The 17325-nt window shown below is 37.0% G+C and overlaps 1 protein-coding gene across 1 annotated transcript in view; it reads left to right on the forward strand.

The window, feature by feature from the left end:
* Positions 1 to 2420: 2420 nt before the first annotated feature.
* Pmi (Transmembrane protein Pmi) overlaps positions 2421 to 17325 on the forward strand; it is a 30615-nt gene continuing 15710 nt past the window's right edge. The window contains exon 1 of the mRNA XM_090407299.1: positions 2421 to 2544. Coding sequence (XP_090263425.1) covers positions 2519 to 2544 — 26 coding nt within the window. The 5' untranslated portion in view covers positions 2421 to 2518. The remainder of the gene's footprint in view (positions 2545 to 17325) is intronic.

Raw genomic sequence — 17325 nt, forward strand, 5'->3', positions numbered from 1 at the left:
ACATATGCTTCATAGACTTTCAGAAGGATTTTGACCTGGTAAAACATAATAAAATGTTCAATATATTAGATAAATTAAACATAGAAGATCATGTACTTAAGATTATAAAAATGATTTACACCAAGCAGAAAATGCAGCTGTTTAACGATGAGACTTCTGTAGTGAAAATAAAAAGAGGAGTTAGACAAGGTTGTATCCTTTCACTAAATCTATTTAATATCTATAGTGAGACAGTGATGAAGAAGATTGAAAAACAAAAAATAGGAATTAGTATCAATGGTATAAAATACAACAATTTTGGATATGCTGACGATACCATTCTAATAGCAGAAAACAGAAACAAATTAATCAAATTAATGCAGCTACTAATTGAAGAAGTAACGAATTTGAATTAGATATATATGCTAAAAAGACCAAATTTATGAAAATCTCAAAAGAAAGCAGATCCGAGCCAGAAATATTCATAAACAATATGAAAATTGAACATACAACGGAATTCAAACATTTAGGCACCTACTTTACTGCAGATGGAAAGCAAGATAAAGAAGTAAAAATAAGAACAGCCATAGCTAAAGATGTATTCTGGAAAAATTAAGGTCTGCTCAGAAGTTCTGTAGGTATCGAGACAAAGAAAAGAATGATAAGAACATTAGTGTGGCCAATTTTCACATATGGAAGTGAGACTTGGATATTCAAGAAGAGAGTAAGGCAATAGATAATAGCCTTTCAAAGGGGGTGCTATAGTAGAGCTCTCAAAATCCCATGGACAGAACATGTGACAAATACAGATGTAGTGCAGAGAATGAGAACACGGAGATCTTTATTACAGGAAATGATCCAGAGAAAGATGAGATTGGCAGGACATGTACTGAGAGGTTACTAACAGTTTTAGAAGGAAAAATATATGGGAAAAGGATCAAGAGGTAAAAAACGAAGGACATGGCTTGAAGATATAAGATCATGGACAGGATCACATGGCTATGCAGAAACAAATAGGAAAGTCACCAACAGAGAAAACTGAAAGGACATGATGCTGCACCCACCCTCTCATTGAGGAAGCTACATGAAGAAGAAGAAGATAATTTTTATGGCACATGTTACAATTATATGCAAAAATGGATTACTCCGTTGGAGCACTTTAATAAGTTTATGTGGATGGCTTTAAAAGAAATTCCATATTGGGAAGAAACTGAGAGTACCTGTACGTATTTAAAAACTAAGAACATCGACATCAACGACATAGAATTATTTGATCAAGTAATACTTCTCACAGAAATTTTTGAAGAAGAAAACGAGAATGAGGTGTGGTGCAAGAAATCTCTCCATGAAAAACTGATGGGTATATTAAAATAAATTAAATTTATATAACAGTATTCTGAGTTGCTTAAATTTTGCAAATACTTGTTCAACATTCCTTCTCACAACGCTCATATTGAAAGAATTTTTTTGCTAATGTCAATTCCATAGACAGGTGAGAGAAGTAAGATGAACGTAATAACACTGGAAGCAATTTTACAGTGTTTAGTTAACACCAATATCTCTTGTGAATATTTCTATAAACCTGTAATAGACAACCAGTTTTGTTAGAGAATACTAAATGTAGTGCTAAATAAAACCCTGACGCCTCCGTATCGCTATTGGAAGAACGATGGTACGTTGCGCCATTCGATTGGAAAAGGCCTAAGTTCGATTCTTGTTATGATGGGAGAAATCTTTATATGGACTTTTTCAATCGAAGGTGAGTTAGCCGATCTCAGGTAGCAGGGTTTTTTTCTCTCGCGGAAACTCGGGTTTTTCATCCCGCATACAGACAAATCGGCCTTCGGAACTCTCGCAATTTACAGACAAAAAATACTAGCTGTGGTGGTGGTGGTGATGGGCAATAGATGGCGCTGATGTAGATGATTGGTAGTGGATGATCGGTGTAGTGGTGGAGACGGGGAGTTATACAATAGGTGTCTTCCCGCGATGAGTCTTCGGACTCCTTGGAGGTGTCACGAATAATAATAATAATAATAATAATAATAATAATAATAATAATAATAATAATAATAATAATAATGACTGAACTGCACCTAATAATTATAAATGTTCCTAAATTATGTCATTTAATAAAATTGTTTTAAGGTTTGGAGTCGGCTTTTTTTTTATTTTTTTTTTTTAACACCGATGTTACCTATCTGGTTTTCCAAATTCTGGCAATCCTATAATAGAACTAGATAAAAAGACAGATGAAAGACGGAAAGAAATAGCAAAAATTGGTGTTTGAGGAAGTTAGCCTGCAAAGAGCGGAAGAGAAGTTGGAGATAATTGATTAATTAAAAGCAAGTTGTCAATCTCATTTTTTATTTATATAAATAAACGTAGCCTTTAGAATTAAGTTAATACGCCCTCTATATCTTGTACTCTACAAATGATCACTTGCTCTGACTGGTTAGTCTGCTACTATTAGGAGTTTGGTGGTAGCAGTGGATATATTTCCTTTAAATCGCTTTTAGTTTTTCAAGTTGCTAAAATTATGCAGGCTTACGAATCTCCTGAAAGGTTAGTAAACTTTGATAGTATATTCACTTTGACAATAAATTAATGTTATATGATCACTGGTGTAAAGATAATTTTCGTTCATTTACATAGTTTGTTAAAAATACATCCGAGATATTTTCAATCTTTGGGTGAATTTCTAGGTAACGACTCTGGTTTCACATGTTGAATGCGGTTTAGCCGAGAGAAAGACTATCCCTAAATATTCCTTCAATCTTTTTTTGGAATAAGCAGTTATTACTTTCAAAATCAAATCGATCCATTGAAGTCGGTTGTGTTTGAGGCTATTTTCAATAACAAGCGGTAATACTGTGCTATCAGAAATAGACTGCGATCGATGATATTGCTTAAAATCAGCAAGGCGCGTTTTTATTTTGTTGTGGTGCTCCATATGAAGTGTTAAAAAAATTACACAGGTGATATTTTGCCCTCTGGAGTAAAATCGTGCAGATCAAGTTGATATCATATCTGGTTTAATGGGTAAAATCAGCACTGGCTACTTATAAGAAAAATTGTTTTTGGTCTTTTGAGCAGTTCCTAGATATGTATGCGCTTTATCAATAAATACAACTCGCACATGCAAGCAGATAATTAATATATTAGTTTTCTGCATAGTTAAGAAGTGACTGCATGTAATAGTATTTTCTCATCTCTTTTAAAATTTCAGGTGGATAATTAGAAATCAGTGTAACAAAATTGTTCTTAAAATTTTGAAGAAGCCAATGTTTATTTTCTTGTGATGCAATTGGCTTCATCCCCAATATTATCACCAGTCAATATTTAGTTTGTACTAATAACTATTCACTTTCTGCTGACTAGTAACTCGAAAGTATTTTGAGTTAGCAGAAAGCCCAGTGACCATGAAACATGAGTACTGTAATACTTCTTACTCTTCTACTTGTGTTCCTGTTAAACTACCATATCTGTCATCTTGCACAAATAAAAACAAAGGCACCTGCTGTGCTCTTCTCTGCTGTATATTGTTTCTTTATGGTGGTCTTTCAGTTCTTTTCAGAGTAAGAACTAGTGTAATGTCTGAGCAAAGGAATTGTTTGCCTTTTCCATGCAGTTAGGCTAGTAGTGCAGCAGTCTGAATGTGACTTCACTAACTGGAAAGATCATGTTATCTCACTTAGAACTATTAACTGTGATCTTGTTGGTCTTGTTGCGTCGATCACTCATTTTGGTATTTTGTGAAGCTGATGATAATATATATAAGTAAAATAATTCTGATTAACAAATCGGAGATAATAAAGGGAACAGTATTAGTATGTGGATATCAGCATGCATGCACAACACGGGTAAAAAAGACTGAAGTGAGGAACAAGTGATATTTACAGTCCATCCTAAAGGAAATCACGTAATGAATATAGTTAAGCATTCTTAGTCATTGTGCTTAAGGTTCTGAGAATAGCTCCCAAATCTCTGCTAGGTTTCCCATCAGTATTTGTTGAGATTAGACTGAATTAGAGGTTAGAGCCTTTTCAATTTATTTGCTTCTATGATATAATGTAGCTTCTTCATATATCCTGGTTTGTCCAGGATATATGGATTATGCCAAAGTCATCCTGAACTACATTATGCTCATAAATTGGCTGTCTTATTAAGAGACTACTTCATATACTGCTTGGACTTGATCACCAGTTAGCCAATTAAAACTGTCTGTGGACTTCTTAAACATAACTGAAGTCAACAGATAAAATATTCCATATCAGATTTAAGGAAGAATATAGAAGGTAAATATCAGGAAGTGGAAAAAGCTTGATATCAGACAACTTAAGTCCAGTCAGGATAGAAATGCAAAACAATGGTAGCAATGCCCCATGTAGCAGTGATTTTGAGGCTATCTGGTGTGAAGTGGAGGCTGACAGAATGAAATATATGGTGTGATGTTGATAAAAACCTGATGGTTCAGTTGCAGGGGACAAAGAATTTGGTACACATAAGGCTAAATTGGCGATTGCCAATTTAGCCTTATGTGTACCAAATGAGTGATCATTATGGATGACCTTAATTATCCAAACATTGATTGGGTAAAAGAGAAATCTCATGATAAGAATGAATTATTGAATTGTTACAAGACCACTTTCTCAAGCATCATGTGAAAGAAGCAACTAGAGGTCAAAGAGGAGTGTTAGATTTGTTCATAGCATCAGAAGAAGCCCTGTTATGAATGGCTATTTTACCACCAATTGGTAACAGTGATCATGCTATGCTTTCTTGGGAATCATCTAATATATTGATGTTCCCATTAGAACAGGTTATGTGCTGAACTACAAAGCTGGAAATTATGAATTTAGAATACCATCTTTGGTCCCATGGTATCAGTCATTGAATGGAAAAAATGTCAGCAATGCATGGGAATCTTTGATACAGAGTTTAAATGAGGTGGTATCTGATTGTGTCCCTAGTGTTCGAAGAATAAATAGGTTAGGAGTGAAATGGATGTGCATCCTCATTAAGCAAGAGATCTACAAGAAGATTATTGTAAGAATAAGAGTGATAGGAGTTATGAAATATATAAAGCACAGGCCAGAAAAGTAATGAGTATTGTGCAGAAAGCTAAATCAGAATATGAAAAGAAATAGGCTATGTAGGTGAAGGGCAATCCAAAAGAATTTTATCATTATACTCCAAGCAAAATAAAGAATGAATGTGGGATAATAGCTTTAATGATCGCAGATGGTAATCAAATGTCAGAAGCTAATGAGATTGTTTAATTAATGAGTGACCACTGTGCTAAGATATTATAATTATTATTCGGGCCTCCATGGAGTCAAAAGATTCATCGTAGAAGGTCCCTCCTAGGAAGCACAAAGTCTATCAAGACTCATAGTGGGAGTCCCTCCTAGGAAACACAGTCTATCATACCACTCCTTAAACTCATTGACCATTCTCGCTCTCACCACTATCAGGCAATGCATTCCATGGTTCAACCACCCTCCATGCAAAGAAACCACTCCTCACCCTCTTGCTCACAGTTTCCTTTCGTAACTTCCATCCATGGTCCCTTGTCATCACTCCTTCCCGCTTTTCAACCAAGTGAAAGAACTCCCCACCTCTCAATAGTTTAAGTCTCAATCATATCACCTCTCCTTCTTCTATCCACCAAACTCTGTAGTCCATATTCCCTCAGCCGATCTTCATAACTAACATTATACAGTCCTGAAACCATCTTTGTTATTCGTCTTTGTTCCCTTTCCACAGTTAATTTATTCCCTTCAAATCCTGGGGACCAAATCTGAGAATAATAGTCCAAGTGTGGTCTGATCAGGGTCTTATACAACGGAATGATAACTCTTATCTCTGCAGGTCAGCATCCTTCTCATTATTGCAGCAATCCTCTGTGTTACCTTCACCACCTTTGCAATATGTCCCCTGAATTTCAGGTTTCTATCACTCATCAACCCCAGATCTCTTGTCTCCCCTACTTCCTCCAGTAGAGTATGCAGTGTCCCATCGATGTGTCCCAAACCTCAAGAGACCTTACATTTTGCTGCATTAAACTGACACACCCCATTCATTTGCCCATCTATCTAGCTTATTCAAATCCTCTTGCAGGGCTACCACATCTGCACTATTACTAATAACCCTTCCTAGCTTTGCATCATCTGCAAACAACCAAATATCCCCTTGCAGTCCATGGACAATGTCATTGATATAAGGGTTAAACAATGTAGGTCCCAGTACTGAGCCCTTTGGAACCCCACTTGTAACCTTCTGCCTCTTTGATATTGCTCCACCATACACAACTCTCTGATACCTATCGGACAGCCAATCCTGAATCCAGTTGACCAATCTGACATCCAGACCCATGTGCTGCAACTTGAATATCAGCTTGTCATGTGGCACCCTGACAAATGCCTTTGCTAAGTCTAGGAAAATGGCAGTATATGCCTTTCCCTCATCTAATGCTCTTGTATCTTTATCATAAAAGGCTAGCATATTGCTAAAACAAGAGCGCCCCTTCACAAATCCATGTTGACTCTCAATGATAGCATTACCCTCATCTGCCCAATGCTGTATATGGTCCCTCACTACTTTCTCCAAGAAAGTAGTGAGGGACCATACTAACTACTGATGACACACAAACTGGCCTATAATTAGACACTTCCAGTCTGCTACCACACTTATGCAATGGCACTATCTTACCTTCCTTCCATTCCCTGGGAACCTTTTCCATAGCCAGACTTTCATTGAAAAGCTAGGTCAAAGGAGCTGTCAGTTCTTTAGCACATTCTCTCAAATACTATCCAGTCCCATAGCTTTACTGACATCCAGAGTGTATTCCAAATACTCAGTATTTGGAATACACTCTCCTCCTGCACCTCTAAACCTTGAACCCTCCCTATCCCTCTAGTATTAAAATTTACTCCTCCAGGATGAAATACTCCAGTAAAGTGTTCATTGAACAATTCCACTATCTCCCATAACAATCATTCTTCTTGCACCTGCCAAGCTCAACTGTCTAAACATCTCCTGGTCCTCACCCTCTGTGCTCCTTGGTTTGTAGCAACACCCCACTAAATATCCTGTCTTGCCCATCTCTACCTCTCACCATATGCTTTCAAAATCATTATTGTCACTGCCTTCCAAAGCCTCCACTCTTAGAGGACATAAGTTGTCACTTATCATAAGCAGTACTCCACCACCACGCTTTCCCTTCCTATCCTGCCGAAAAATGCTGTACCCTGCTACTTCTATTCCTGTTATTATATCCTCTTTTGTCAACCACATCTCAGTGATCCCAATAATCTTTGGCCAGGCTGATGTTATCAGTGCCACCAATTCCTCTCCTTTATTTTGAATGCTAGTGGCATTAGTGAAAAGCAGGGGTTGCCAAACTTCTTTGACCGTCGACCCCTTCAACAGTTTCTTCACTTTTTATCGACCCCTTCTATTTTACTATTACGTAATCATAATAGGACAAGCAAAAAAGACACTTATGTGAGTTTTTAGATTGTTTATTTTATAGTTAGTGTTTATTGTATGTATAATATAGTATATATTATTATATTGGCTTAACTTCAAAGGGATACTTTTGATGTCCTTCTTAATATTACATATTTGATAGGAGGGATAAATAATATATAAAATTTTATTTTGAAGTCCTTAAGCAAATGTAATAAGTCTAAATAATATATCTATAATAAATTCATCCGTTTTATTGGGAAATGCATCATTTCGGCCTACTAACTATTTTCATGACCTTGCTCCATCTTACAGGTCCTATTTATGTCACTGTTCCCACAATTCACTCTTAATTGCATTGTCATTCAGGATGTAGGTAATCCAAGTTAACTGAATTAAATATTACCTGTACAATGATGTCTTACATTTTTCTGTCGACTCCCTGAGCCCGAATCGACCCTTAACAATGTTATATCGACCACTTTGGCGACCTCCGGTGTAAAGCATAAAAATGTCACTCTTTCTATACCCAACAATATCCCCTCTAGACTCCACTGGGCTCAACGTTACCTGATGTTGTCCCCGCTTCTCTCAAGTATCCATTTCCACTAGGGGCCACCCCTGCTACCATCCACCCTGAGCATTCTAGTTTCCATGCATTGACACACCGACTCGTTCAGAACAGCAATCACTCCAGATGCCTACGTCCTTCCTCATTCAAATGTAAGCATTTCTCGCATACAATTCCTTTTTGTCCTCAAACGCTCCCCAAGCATCCACATATTCCTATCCTCTCTTCTGACACGTTCTAGCTATTATGTTATTCAGTATTACTGCTCTTCTGCTCAGCTCGTCACTATCATACCTAGGCAACATACACACTATCTTTCCTCTCTGCGTCTTCTTTCATACAACCTCAAGCAAGAATCTCATATCTCTCGCTGTCCAATTTACATTACCTCTCAAGTCATTTGTTCCTACCATCACAATCATCTCATCCACCCTTTCACCCCTCTTAATTGCCATAGCCAGATTTCTATCGTTCCTCCAGGCAAACACTCTTCATGCATCCTGTCTTGCACACCATGGATCATTGAGTCCTCATACATTACACTTCTTACCAACCTGTTCCTCGACTGCTCATACATGCATTCCTCACTCTCTCTCTCTCTCTCTCTAACACTCTCTCTGTGTTTCCCTACTTACCTGCCTTCCTGACATCACTCTATCCCTGGTTCCAGTGCTACCTTGCATTCTTCTCATTCCCTCTCTTCTACTGTTCCTATTCTCTCCTCTTCTATCATTCCCATCTCTCTCTCATTCCCTCTCTTCTACTGTTCCTATTCTCTCCTCTTCTACCATTCTCATAACTCCCTCTCATTCCCTCTCTTCTACTGTTCCTATTCTCTCCTTTTCTATCATTCCCATCTCTCTCTCATTCCCTCTCTTCTACTGTTCCTATTCTCTCCTCTTCTATCATTCCCATCTCTCTCTCATTCCCTCTCTTCTACTGTTCCTATTCTCTCCTCTTCTATCATTCCCATTTCTCTCTCATTCCCTCTCTTCTACTGTTCCTATTCTCTTCTTTTCTATCATTCCCATCTCTCTCTCATTCCCTCTCTTCTACTGCTCCTATTCTCTCCTCTTCTACCATTCTCATAACTCCCTCTCATTCTCTCTCTTCTACTGTTCCTATTCTCTCCTCTTCAATCATTCCATAGACATTCCACCTGCAAGTCAGCCACTCTTATTTGCCATTCATCCTCCCAATCGAGACCATCTCCAAAAACTTCACAAACCACACTCCCTGTTTTCATTATTTTATTCATATTCTCTTGCTATTCTCGTCCTCTGTCATACCACTCATCTCTTCATCTCTCTTTCTCTCTCTCTACATGGAGAATTTCCAACTTCTGACTCAATAAGGTCAGTTATAGTCATCTATAACTCACCAAGTTCCTCCCATTGCTTGAATTTTGCGCATATATGTATTTCCCCTTTTCTCACCTGCCACATATACAACTGCCGGGACGCATACATTCCACAAGTCCCGCATGCTACAAAATCCCGTATTATATCACGCAAAATGGAGTCCTTAAATGGGGGAGGACTTGGTGATATGCCATTTGTAATTTTAACTGCAGCTGCCGTCATTATTTAAAATAGTGTCGAGGAACTATTACAACTAAACGCTAAATAAGTATAAGGGAGTATAACTATATAAGTAAAAGTACAAATAAAGCATTTAAGTATACTAAATATAAATGATATAAAACTAAATCATGAAGAACTGGTTATCATTGTCCTCTCTTCCACGGTCATGCATCTGATTCTGAACCCCGTCTTCTCGGTAACCAAAATACACAATATAGCAACAACAACTAACTCCAAAAACGACCATTGAAGGACACTCGTATTCCAGAAAAACAACATAGCACAAATCTCGACAAAAGTCAGACTATTCACCAATCAAAAAGCACTTTTTTCAGCACAGCTCAAATTCTCTGCCACATTCTCCCTAGCACCCTCTCCAGGTGTATGTAACATAGTGCATTGGATGAGCATGCTTGCTAAAGGAATGTTCAACTGAATTGGCTAGGCCTTTCACATTTGTATAACCTGAGTCTCATCTCAGGAATGGAAGGAATGTGTGATAGTTGCATTATACAAGGGTGGTGCAAAAACTGATGTCTAAGTTCCGACCTATCTGTATCTCTGGTGTGGTAGTGAAGATTTTAGAGAAGTTGGTAAGAACTGACATGCAGAAATGGGTGGACAGACAAGCTATACTTTTGCAAGGAACAGTATGGGTTTAGTTTACTGACGGGAGGTTAGCTTTTAGCAGTTTGCTCATATTTTATAGCAATGTTACAGCCGAGTTGGATAAAGGGAATGGATTACACTATAATCGATTTTGCTAAGGTATTTGATAGGATATTACACGAAAGACTGTTGCATATGGAATTGGAATATAAACTCTTGACTTGGATCAGTTGATAGACGGATATCAAAAGGTGGTATATGGTGAGTGTGAATCTGCCAGATTTAAGGTGACCAGTGGTGTACCTATGGCCATTGTTGTTCAGTCTATACATTGATGACATTAGGAAAGGTCTAAGGAGATGTGCAGTTGTTTGCTGTTGATGCAAAGTAGGTAGGCAATCTCTGCTTAATGATGGATAGGAATTTGAAGTTCATTGATCACATAACAAAAGTCACAAATACATCTCAGAGGATAATTGAGATGTCGAAGTGAACCTTGACATATAAGGATATGGAAGTCCATTTTGCTTCTTTATAAGGCCTTGATAAGAGTTCACCAGGATTATTGGGCACAGATTTGGTCTCCCTGGTTCAAAGGGGATAAAGAAGCTCTGGGAAGGGTGCTAAGAATATACTGGGATTATGGGATTTAAATTATGAGAACAGATTGTGACAATGTGGATTACAGACTGTTTAACAGGAGAAAGGGGGGGTACAGACTGTTTAACAGGAGAAAGAGGGGGGGGTATTATAGAGGCCTATAAACTTCTGAATGGGTGTTACAGGTGTTGTGTCCCATTTTACGATTTTTATTCTATTTTATAATTTCCGCTTACCTATTTTCTTCTATTATCTACGCTCGAGATATCACCAAAACTTATACTAATATCTCAGTTATTTCTCCCCTTAGTACCCCTAATATTTGTATTTATACTGCGCCTTTTGGGATATTTAGTTTGAGATATCATATACAAAAACAAGGAGAAAGAACTAAAATATGTCTGAAAGTGAAACAATGTTGCAGTCGTGACACTTTATCTCGTTTCTTAACACATTAATTTCCCGCGTGATTAGGTTCGTAATTTTTCAAGTGGTGCATCGGACAGCAATTTCAGACAACTGTTTTATCATTGGACAAAAGGTTTATTAAAAACTTTAACATGGTACAATTCAATTTTTGTTATTACTCAATTCAATGCTATACTAAATACTTACAAACTAACATTAACTTATTACAAGTAATTAGGCTATGATCCAATAATGGGTATTACGATCATGCCGCCATACACATTCATCACATAAATTCATTTGACACGGACATATAAGATTAATTCACACTATTTAACTATCCAAACTTAAGTAGATTAACTAAACCATTTACTGCACTAACACACAACTATGACATTTTAACTTTCCAATACATTACAATAGACATGCAAAATTCTCAGGACACTTAATTTTTCACATAACAATAACACTAGCTAGCTTACTTTTAATATATTCTGTCAGATACTAAAGTCCTAGTATAAATTTTCTTTGGTCACTTCAACAGTTCCGTATTAGAATAATGATACTTATCACAGACAAATTTTAGTTAACATTAGATATATTTTACAGTACCTTTCTTGGGTTTTTCATATGGACCTTGACCTTCTTCTGATTGAACTATCTTGATATAACCTCACCGATAATCTGCTTCTCCTATGTTCCTTTTGGAATTGAACTAGACTTACGCTGGCTTAACTTTTCGTAACTCCGAACACACTTTGAATCATCTATATATCAGCTGTGCAGCTCGCCACGTGGACATCGATTTCTCTACCTCTTTCCGTTTTTCGTAGTTGTCACTGGTTGGAACACAAAGAATATGCTTTCTTTTCCTCGACTATATGGCATTCTTCGCTTCTTACATAGGAAATCCGGAATCGAAATCCCGCTCACTTTTGTTTCCATGTTGTGATGAAAGAGATATAACCCCAATCTCCACTCAGAAAAACACCGTGAACTCCCTACGAAAGAGCGCGCGAAGGACTCTCCTGGAAAGGAATCAAAACCCAAACCAAAAAAAAGCCTCTTGGGGGGGGGGTTTCCAACCCTTTTATACTTGCTCTCCTAACGGCACCCTCTTTAACTTCTTTTCTCCGCCCCCTACTTGTTTTTACTTCACCGACCAATAAGGGTGGCGTTTTTCTGCCAAACATCCTTTGATCGGCGAGCCCGTAACGAGATCTCAATCCAGGAATTGACCCTAAGCGATTTTCTGTTGTTTTTCTTGTGCTAGCCTCTAACTTAATCCCTTCCAAAATTTTTCTACGAATTTACTTAATAACTTAATCTCTAGCCTCTCACATACCATTTTTTATGACTAATCCTTTTCTGTCTTATTTATTTAACTTTTCTCATTTAAATAATATCACAATATTAATATATTCTTTCTTTTGTTGGTTAGTTTAACAAAACCTTTATATTTTATATATTTTATTGGATGCAAGAATCTTTTTTCTTTTAATTAATTCAACTATTATCTTTTATGCAGGGTTTTTAATTTATTTTATTTATTCTTCATGTTACACCATGATAGCTGAGAATTCTACATTCTTAAGATATCAGGTGTAACAAAGGTCCCCCCTTTCAACAAAAAATTTCTTTAAGAGAAATTTTTCCTTTTTTTTTTTTCGAAGTGTTCCTTTTCTCTTATATACGGTTCTTTCTGGGGATGAACTTTCCATTCTCTCTAGGCCTTAGGTCATATCTAGATTGGACATACTTTTTTCTTCTGTCACTGGTTGTGCATCCTTCTCTTATCTCTGTCGAACTTAATATGTATTTCATGTTACTCTGTGCCTATCCTTCTGAATACATTTTACTACACTACTATCTTGTAATGTATTGGACCTAATTCCATTTTCATTTGAATTATTCACAAATCTTGCACAATCTGTGAGTATGTGTGCAGCCTTCATAGCAAGAGGTAAATCCCAAACTAATAACTCACTTATTGCCCTTCTAAGCTTGAATATAAAACATAAGAAGTCGGCATAAATAAACTGCCGCTTAGATTGTACATTTACTTCACGTCTCCTGTTCATGTTCCACCTTGAGTATTTAAAGTAACCTCTAGATCTTTCCAGTCTCTCAATTAAGTTCACAGTGATTTTTTCCTGACTACTTTCCCCTAATTTCCTTTCCTCTACACTTTGATTATCTACTACTTTGACGTTAGTTATGAGGTAAGTCTCCATCTGGCTGTTGTCTTCGGATGTTGAAATTAATGAAAAATCAGTCTGGTTATCAATACATTCTTCATTATCCCTCTTAGACTGTACGCTTTGTACGATGTTAGTCTCATTCTTCATCCTGCCTTGGTGTGATTCCCTAACCTTCCTTCCCTTATTATTTCTCTCTTTACCTGACCACTTTCTTCTCATAAGGAACATTTCATTACAAGAGAAGTTGCATGAGAAATTATACTTCTCTAGAAATCTTATTCCCAAGATGATTTGTGAGCTTGGGCGAGATGTCCTGGGGAGGACCAACAACTCCTGCCAAACATACATATTAAACTCAGGTAAGTATATTTTCACTCTAACCTTCTTATTTACATAAACATTTGAGGTCGATATCCCCGATAATCTGATCGGTCTCTTTAATTTAGAAATGCCTCGCCATACACGGGGTTTTATTCCTTGAAAATAATGTTCCGTTATGACAGAGGCCTGGGAACCCATATCTAGCAATATATCACAATGCAAACCTTGTATCTTACCCTTAATTATCATTTTCAACTTTCTTTGTTGTTCATGATTTCTTTGCCTATCTTCATAATTATGAGGAGTTTGCCCAAACTTCGACTCATTTCTATTATTTTTCATGGAGGGTCTCCTATTACTAAAACAGTTACGAGCTAGGTGCCCTTGTTACAATTAAAGCATCTAGGAGGCTCCCTTCTGTCTCCATTATTTCTCTGTGTTTGGGGTAGAGACACTTCGGATTTCCTTTCTGTCACTGCCGCCAACTTTTGCATTATATCATCCAGACGGTTCAACATAGGCTGTTGAAATGTTTCTACTTCTAGTCTGATTAATTTATTAATCTTTTCTGATTGAGGGATAGATGATTTCGAAGTCTTATCTGTGACTGCCGCCAGCTGTTTCAGTACAGCATCAAGACGGTTCATCATCGGCTGTTGTAATCGTTCGACCTCTTGTCTTACCATCTCATTAGTCCTCTCTGTCTGAGATATATCTGATTTAGAGGATCTTTCCATTACTGCCGCCAGCTGCTTCAGTGCAGCATCAAGACGGTCTATTAAGGGCTGTTGTAACTGTTCCACTTCTTGTTTTATTATAGAACGTACGTCTGTCTGTTAGTCCTACTTGTTTATGGAAGCTTAATTCATTTTCAGTTACTTGATTAACGTTGACTGACTTTTCTCTTTCTCCCTCACTATCCTTTTGATCATTAGTAGTCTTGCTCTCTTTATTATGTTCTTGCCCCTTTTCAGAATTGCCCTTCTCTTCAACTATGTTTATTGACTCATGAACATGTGCGGGACGGAGGTCTCCTAGCAATTGTTCGCATTCCTTTACAGCATCGTAACATTCTCTTAAATTGGATAATCTCTTATCGAATGCGGTTTCCTTCAACTCAGGTTTGACTCCCTGTCTGAATTGTTGAAAAATGGCCCATTCCAAGTGAGGTTTCTCTTCACTACGGACACTTAGGGTACTAGCTATCGTCAGTAACCTGTTATGGAACTCAGCCACACTTTCCTTTTCCTTCTGAGAGCACCTCTGGAACTTCCATAAGTTAGGTCCTAAGTTTCCCAGTTTTGAGAACTCAGAAATTAGGATTGTCTTAAATCGGGAGTAATCCAGGGTTTCCTTGAGAATGGGGGAAGAATACAGGAAAGCTTTAGCCTTTCCCACCAGTTTACTTCGGAGTAGGACTAGCAACTGAAAATCAGTCCATCCTCCAACTCTTCTAAGCTCTTCTATGTAACTAAAAAAATTTAGGACGTCATCAGACTCCTCGCCCGAAAATTGTGGGAACACCTGCTGTGGGTTAATGTAGCGAAAAAATTCGCTGTTATCCATGCCGATATTACTGGAGGGTTCAGTCATACTTGCATCCAATTTACACTAATTTACTCATTAAATTTCTCAACAAAACTAACTAAACTTCTACCTCTCAGTTGTCTGATCTGCTACCAAAACCAACTTGTTGTGAATAGCTTGTAATTAAGATTTAATTAGCTAAACTACATCCTGTCGACTGGTCCATTTATGTTGTGACCTATTCTTCTTATTCTGTTCTATTAACTTTCTTATACTTTATATCCTACCGGCTGCGCCATTTTTCATTATATGGAAGATGGGGAGAGAACAGGGACATCCATGAAAATTAAGTTTGTTCACAGTCAAGAAAGGGGATTAGAGCTTGGTTTTTCTCTCAGAGCAATGAGTGAGTGCAATGATAGACTTTTTAGACTTCAAGGATAGTGAGTGCATCTAGTGTGAATGAATTTAAGGGAAGATATGACATCTGGTTTGGGTGATTTATAGTCTCTTGAGTCCTTGACTCCCTAGAGATCTCAGATAATAACTTCTAAGTGTTCCAGATAAGATTTATGTAAGCATACTTCAAAATAGGCTTGGAAAAATTGTGGAAGAAAAACTTTGAAAAGAACAAGCCGGATTCATGCCAAACAGAAGTTGTCAAGATCAGATTTTCACTTTACGACAAACATTTGAGAAATCAATGGAATTTGACAAGGATCTCTACTTAAGTTTTGTAGATTTGGCAAGGGCTGGAAAGGCTTTAAAAAACACTACAGTTATATATAGAGTAAATGGAAATTATGCACGGCAATACATAGTCTATAATTAAATTGTAAGTCAGCAGTTGGAATTGGAAAAAAAAAATACAGGAAGATGGTTGTAAAATCAGGTGTTAGACCAGGATATGTGTTATTTCCACTCTTATTTATTATCTGTACTAATCACATAATGAAAGAAAGTGGCATTTAACCTGATATTAGAATTGGAGATATCAAACTTGGCTCTTATCTTTTATGCAGATGGTATACTCCTAAACACATCTAGTGCACATCTCCAGGATTCTCTGACTAAATTGAATAATAGCTGTAACAAATTTGGCAAGAAAATCAGCAATAAAAAGACCAAACTTATGAAAATAGGCAGGAACATAGAAAACTAGCTGCATTCTGAGTGGAGAGCCTAGAGAACGAGTAAAATAGTTTAGCTATTTAGGCATAGTTTTTACTGAAGATGACAAGTTAAAACTGGAAATAAACAGAATAAGCAAAGGCTGTATGGTATGAACCAGCTGAATAAATTTATATGGAATAAGAGAGAAATTAGCCAAAACACCAAACTAACAGTATACAAGACAGTCTTCAAACCAGTTTTGAGTTATGGATCTGAGAGTTGGTTAGCAAATAAAACACTTGATCAAAGATTTGATACCACTGATATGAGTTCTTAGAAAAATTAGGGTCCTGAATAGATAGTATCAATGAAAGAATCATATTAAAAATGAAGACATTGGGAAGGAAGTTGATATTATTTCCATTCAAGAATGTGTGATCAGAGCTAATCTAAGATGGTATGGTGACTTAAATAGAATGGGAGAGGAGAGAAGTTAAAAAGACCCAAAGGAAGACTAAGGTCTAGGTGAATTGATTCAACCCAGAAATTCCTTAGAAGAACGAAATGTTAAATATGACAGTATTGGTGTGCCGACAAGTAATAGGCTAATTTGTAGGAAAATTGTTGATAGGAGATTAATAATAATGTAAACTTAATCGTGTAGTGCTGTCACAGTAACCTGGGGATACATATCAGGAATTGATGATGCCATCATAGTATATGGGTTATCCAGAATCAGCAGATCTAATTGGCAGTTGTTGCACATTGTGGGTGATTATCAATTCCTTCACATACACCCTAGCCAAACATTTAGCTAAAATGCTCTTCATGGTATTACATTACACTACTAGTACCAACTCACATATCAAAAATTCTGCCTACTTTAAATCTCACATACAAAATCTTACCTTGATGCTGTGGCTAGTTTTTATATTTCCAT

Source organism: Typopeltis vanoorti, chromosome 17 (assembly GCF_054136105.1).
Source record: "Typopeltis vanoorti isolate ZY-2024b chromosome 17, IOZ_Tvanoo_1.0, whole genome shotgun sequence".
Lineage (NCBI taxonomy): Eukaryota > Metazoa > Arthropoda > Arachnida > Uropygi > Thelyphonidae > Typopeltis > Typopeltis vanoorti.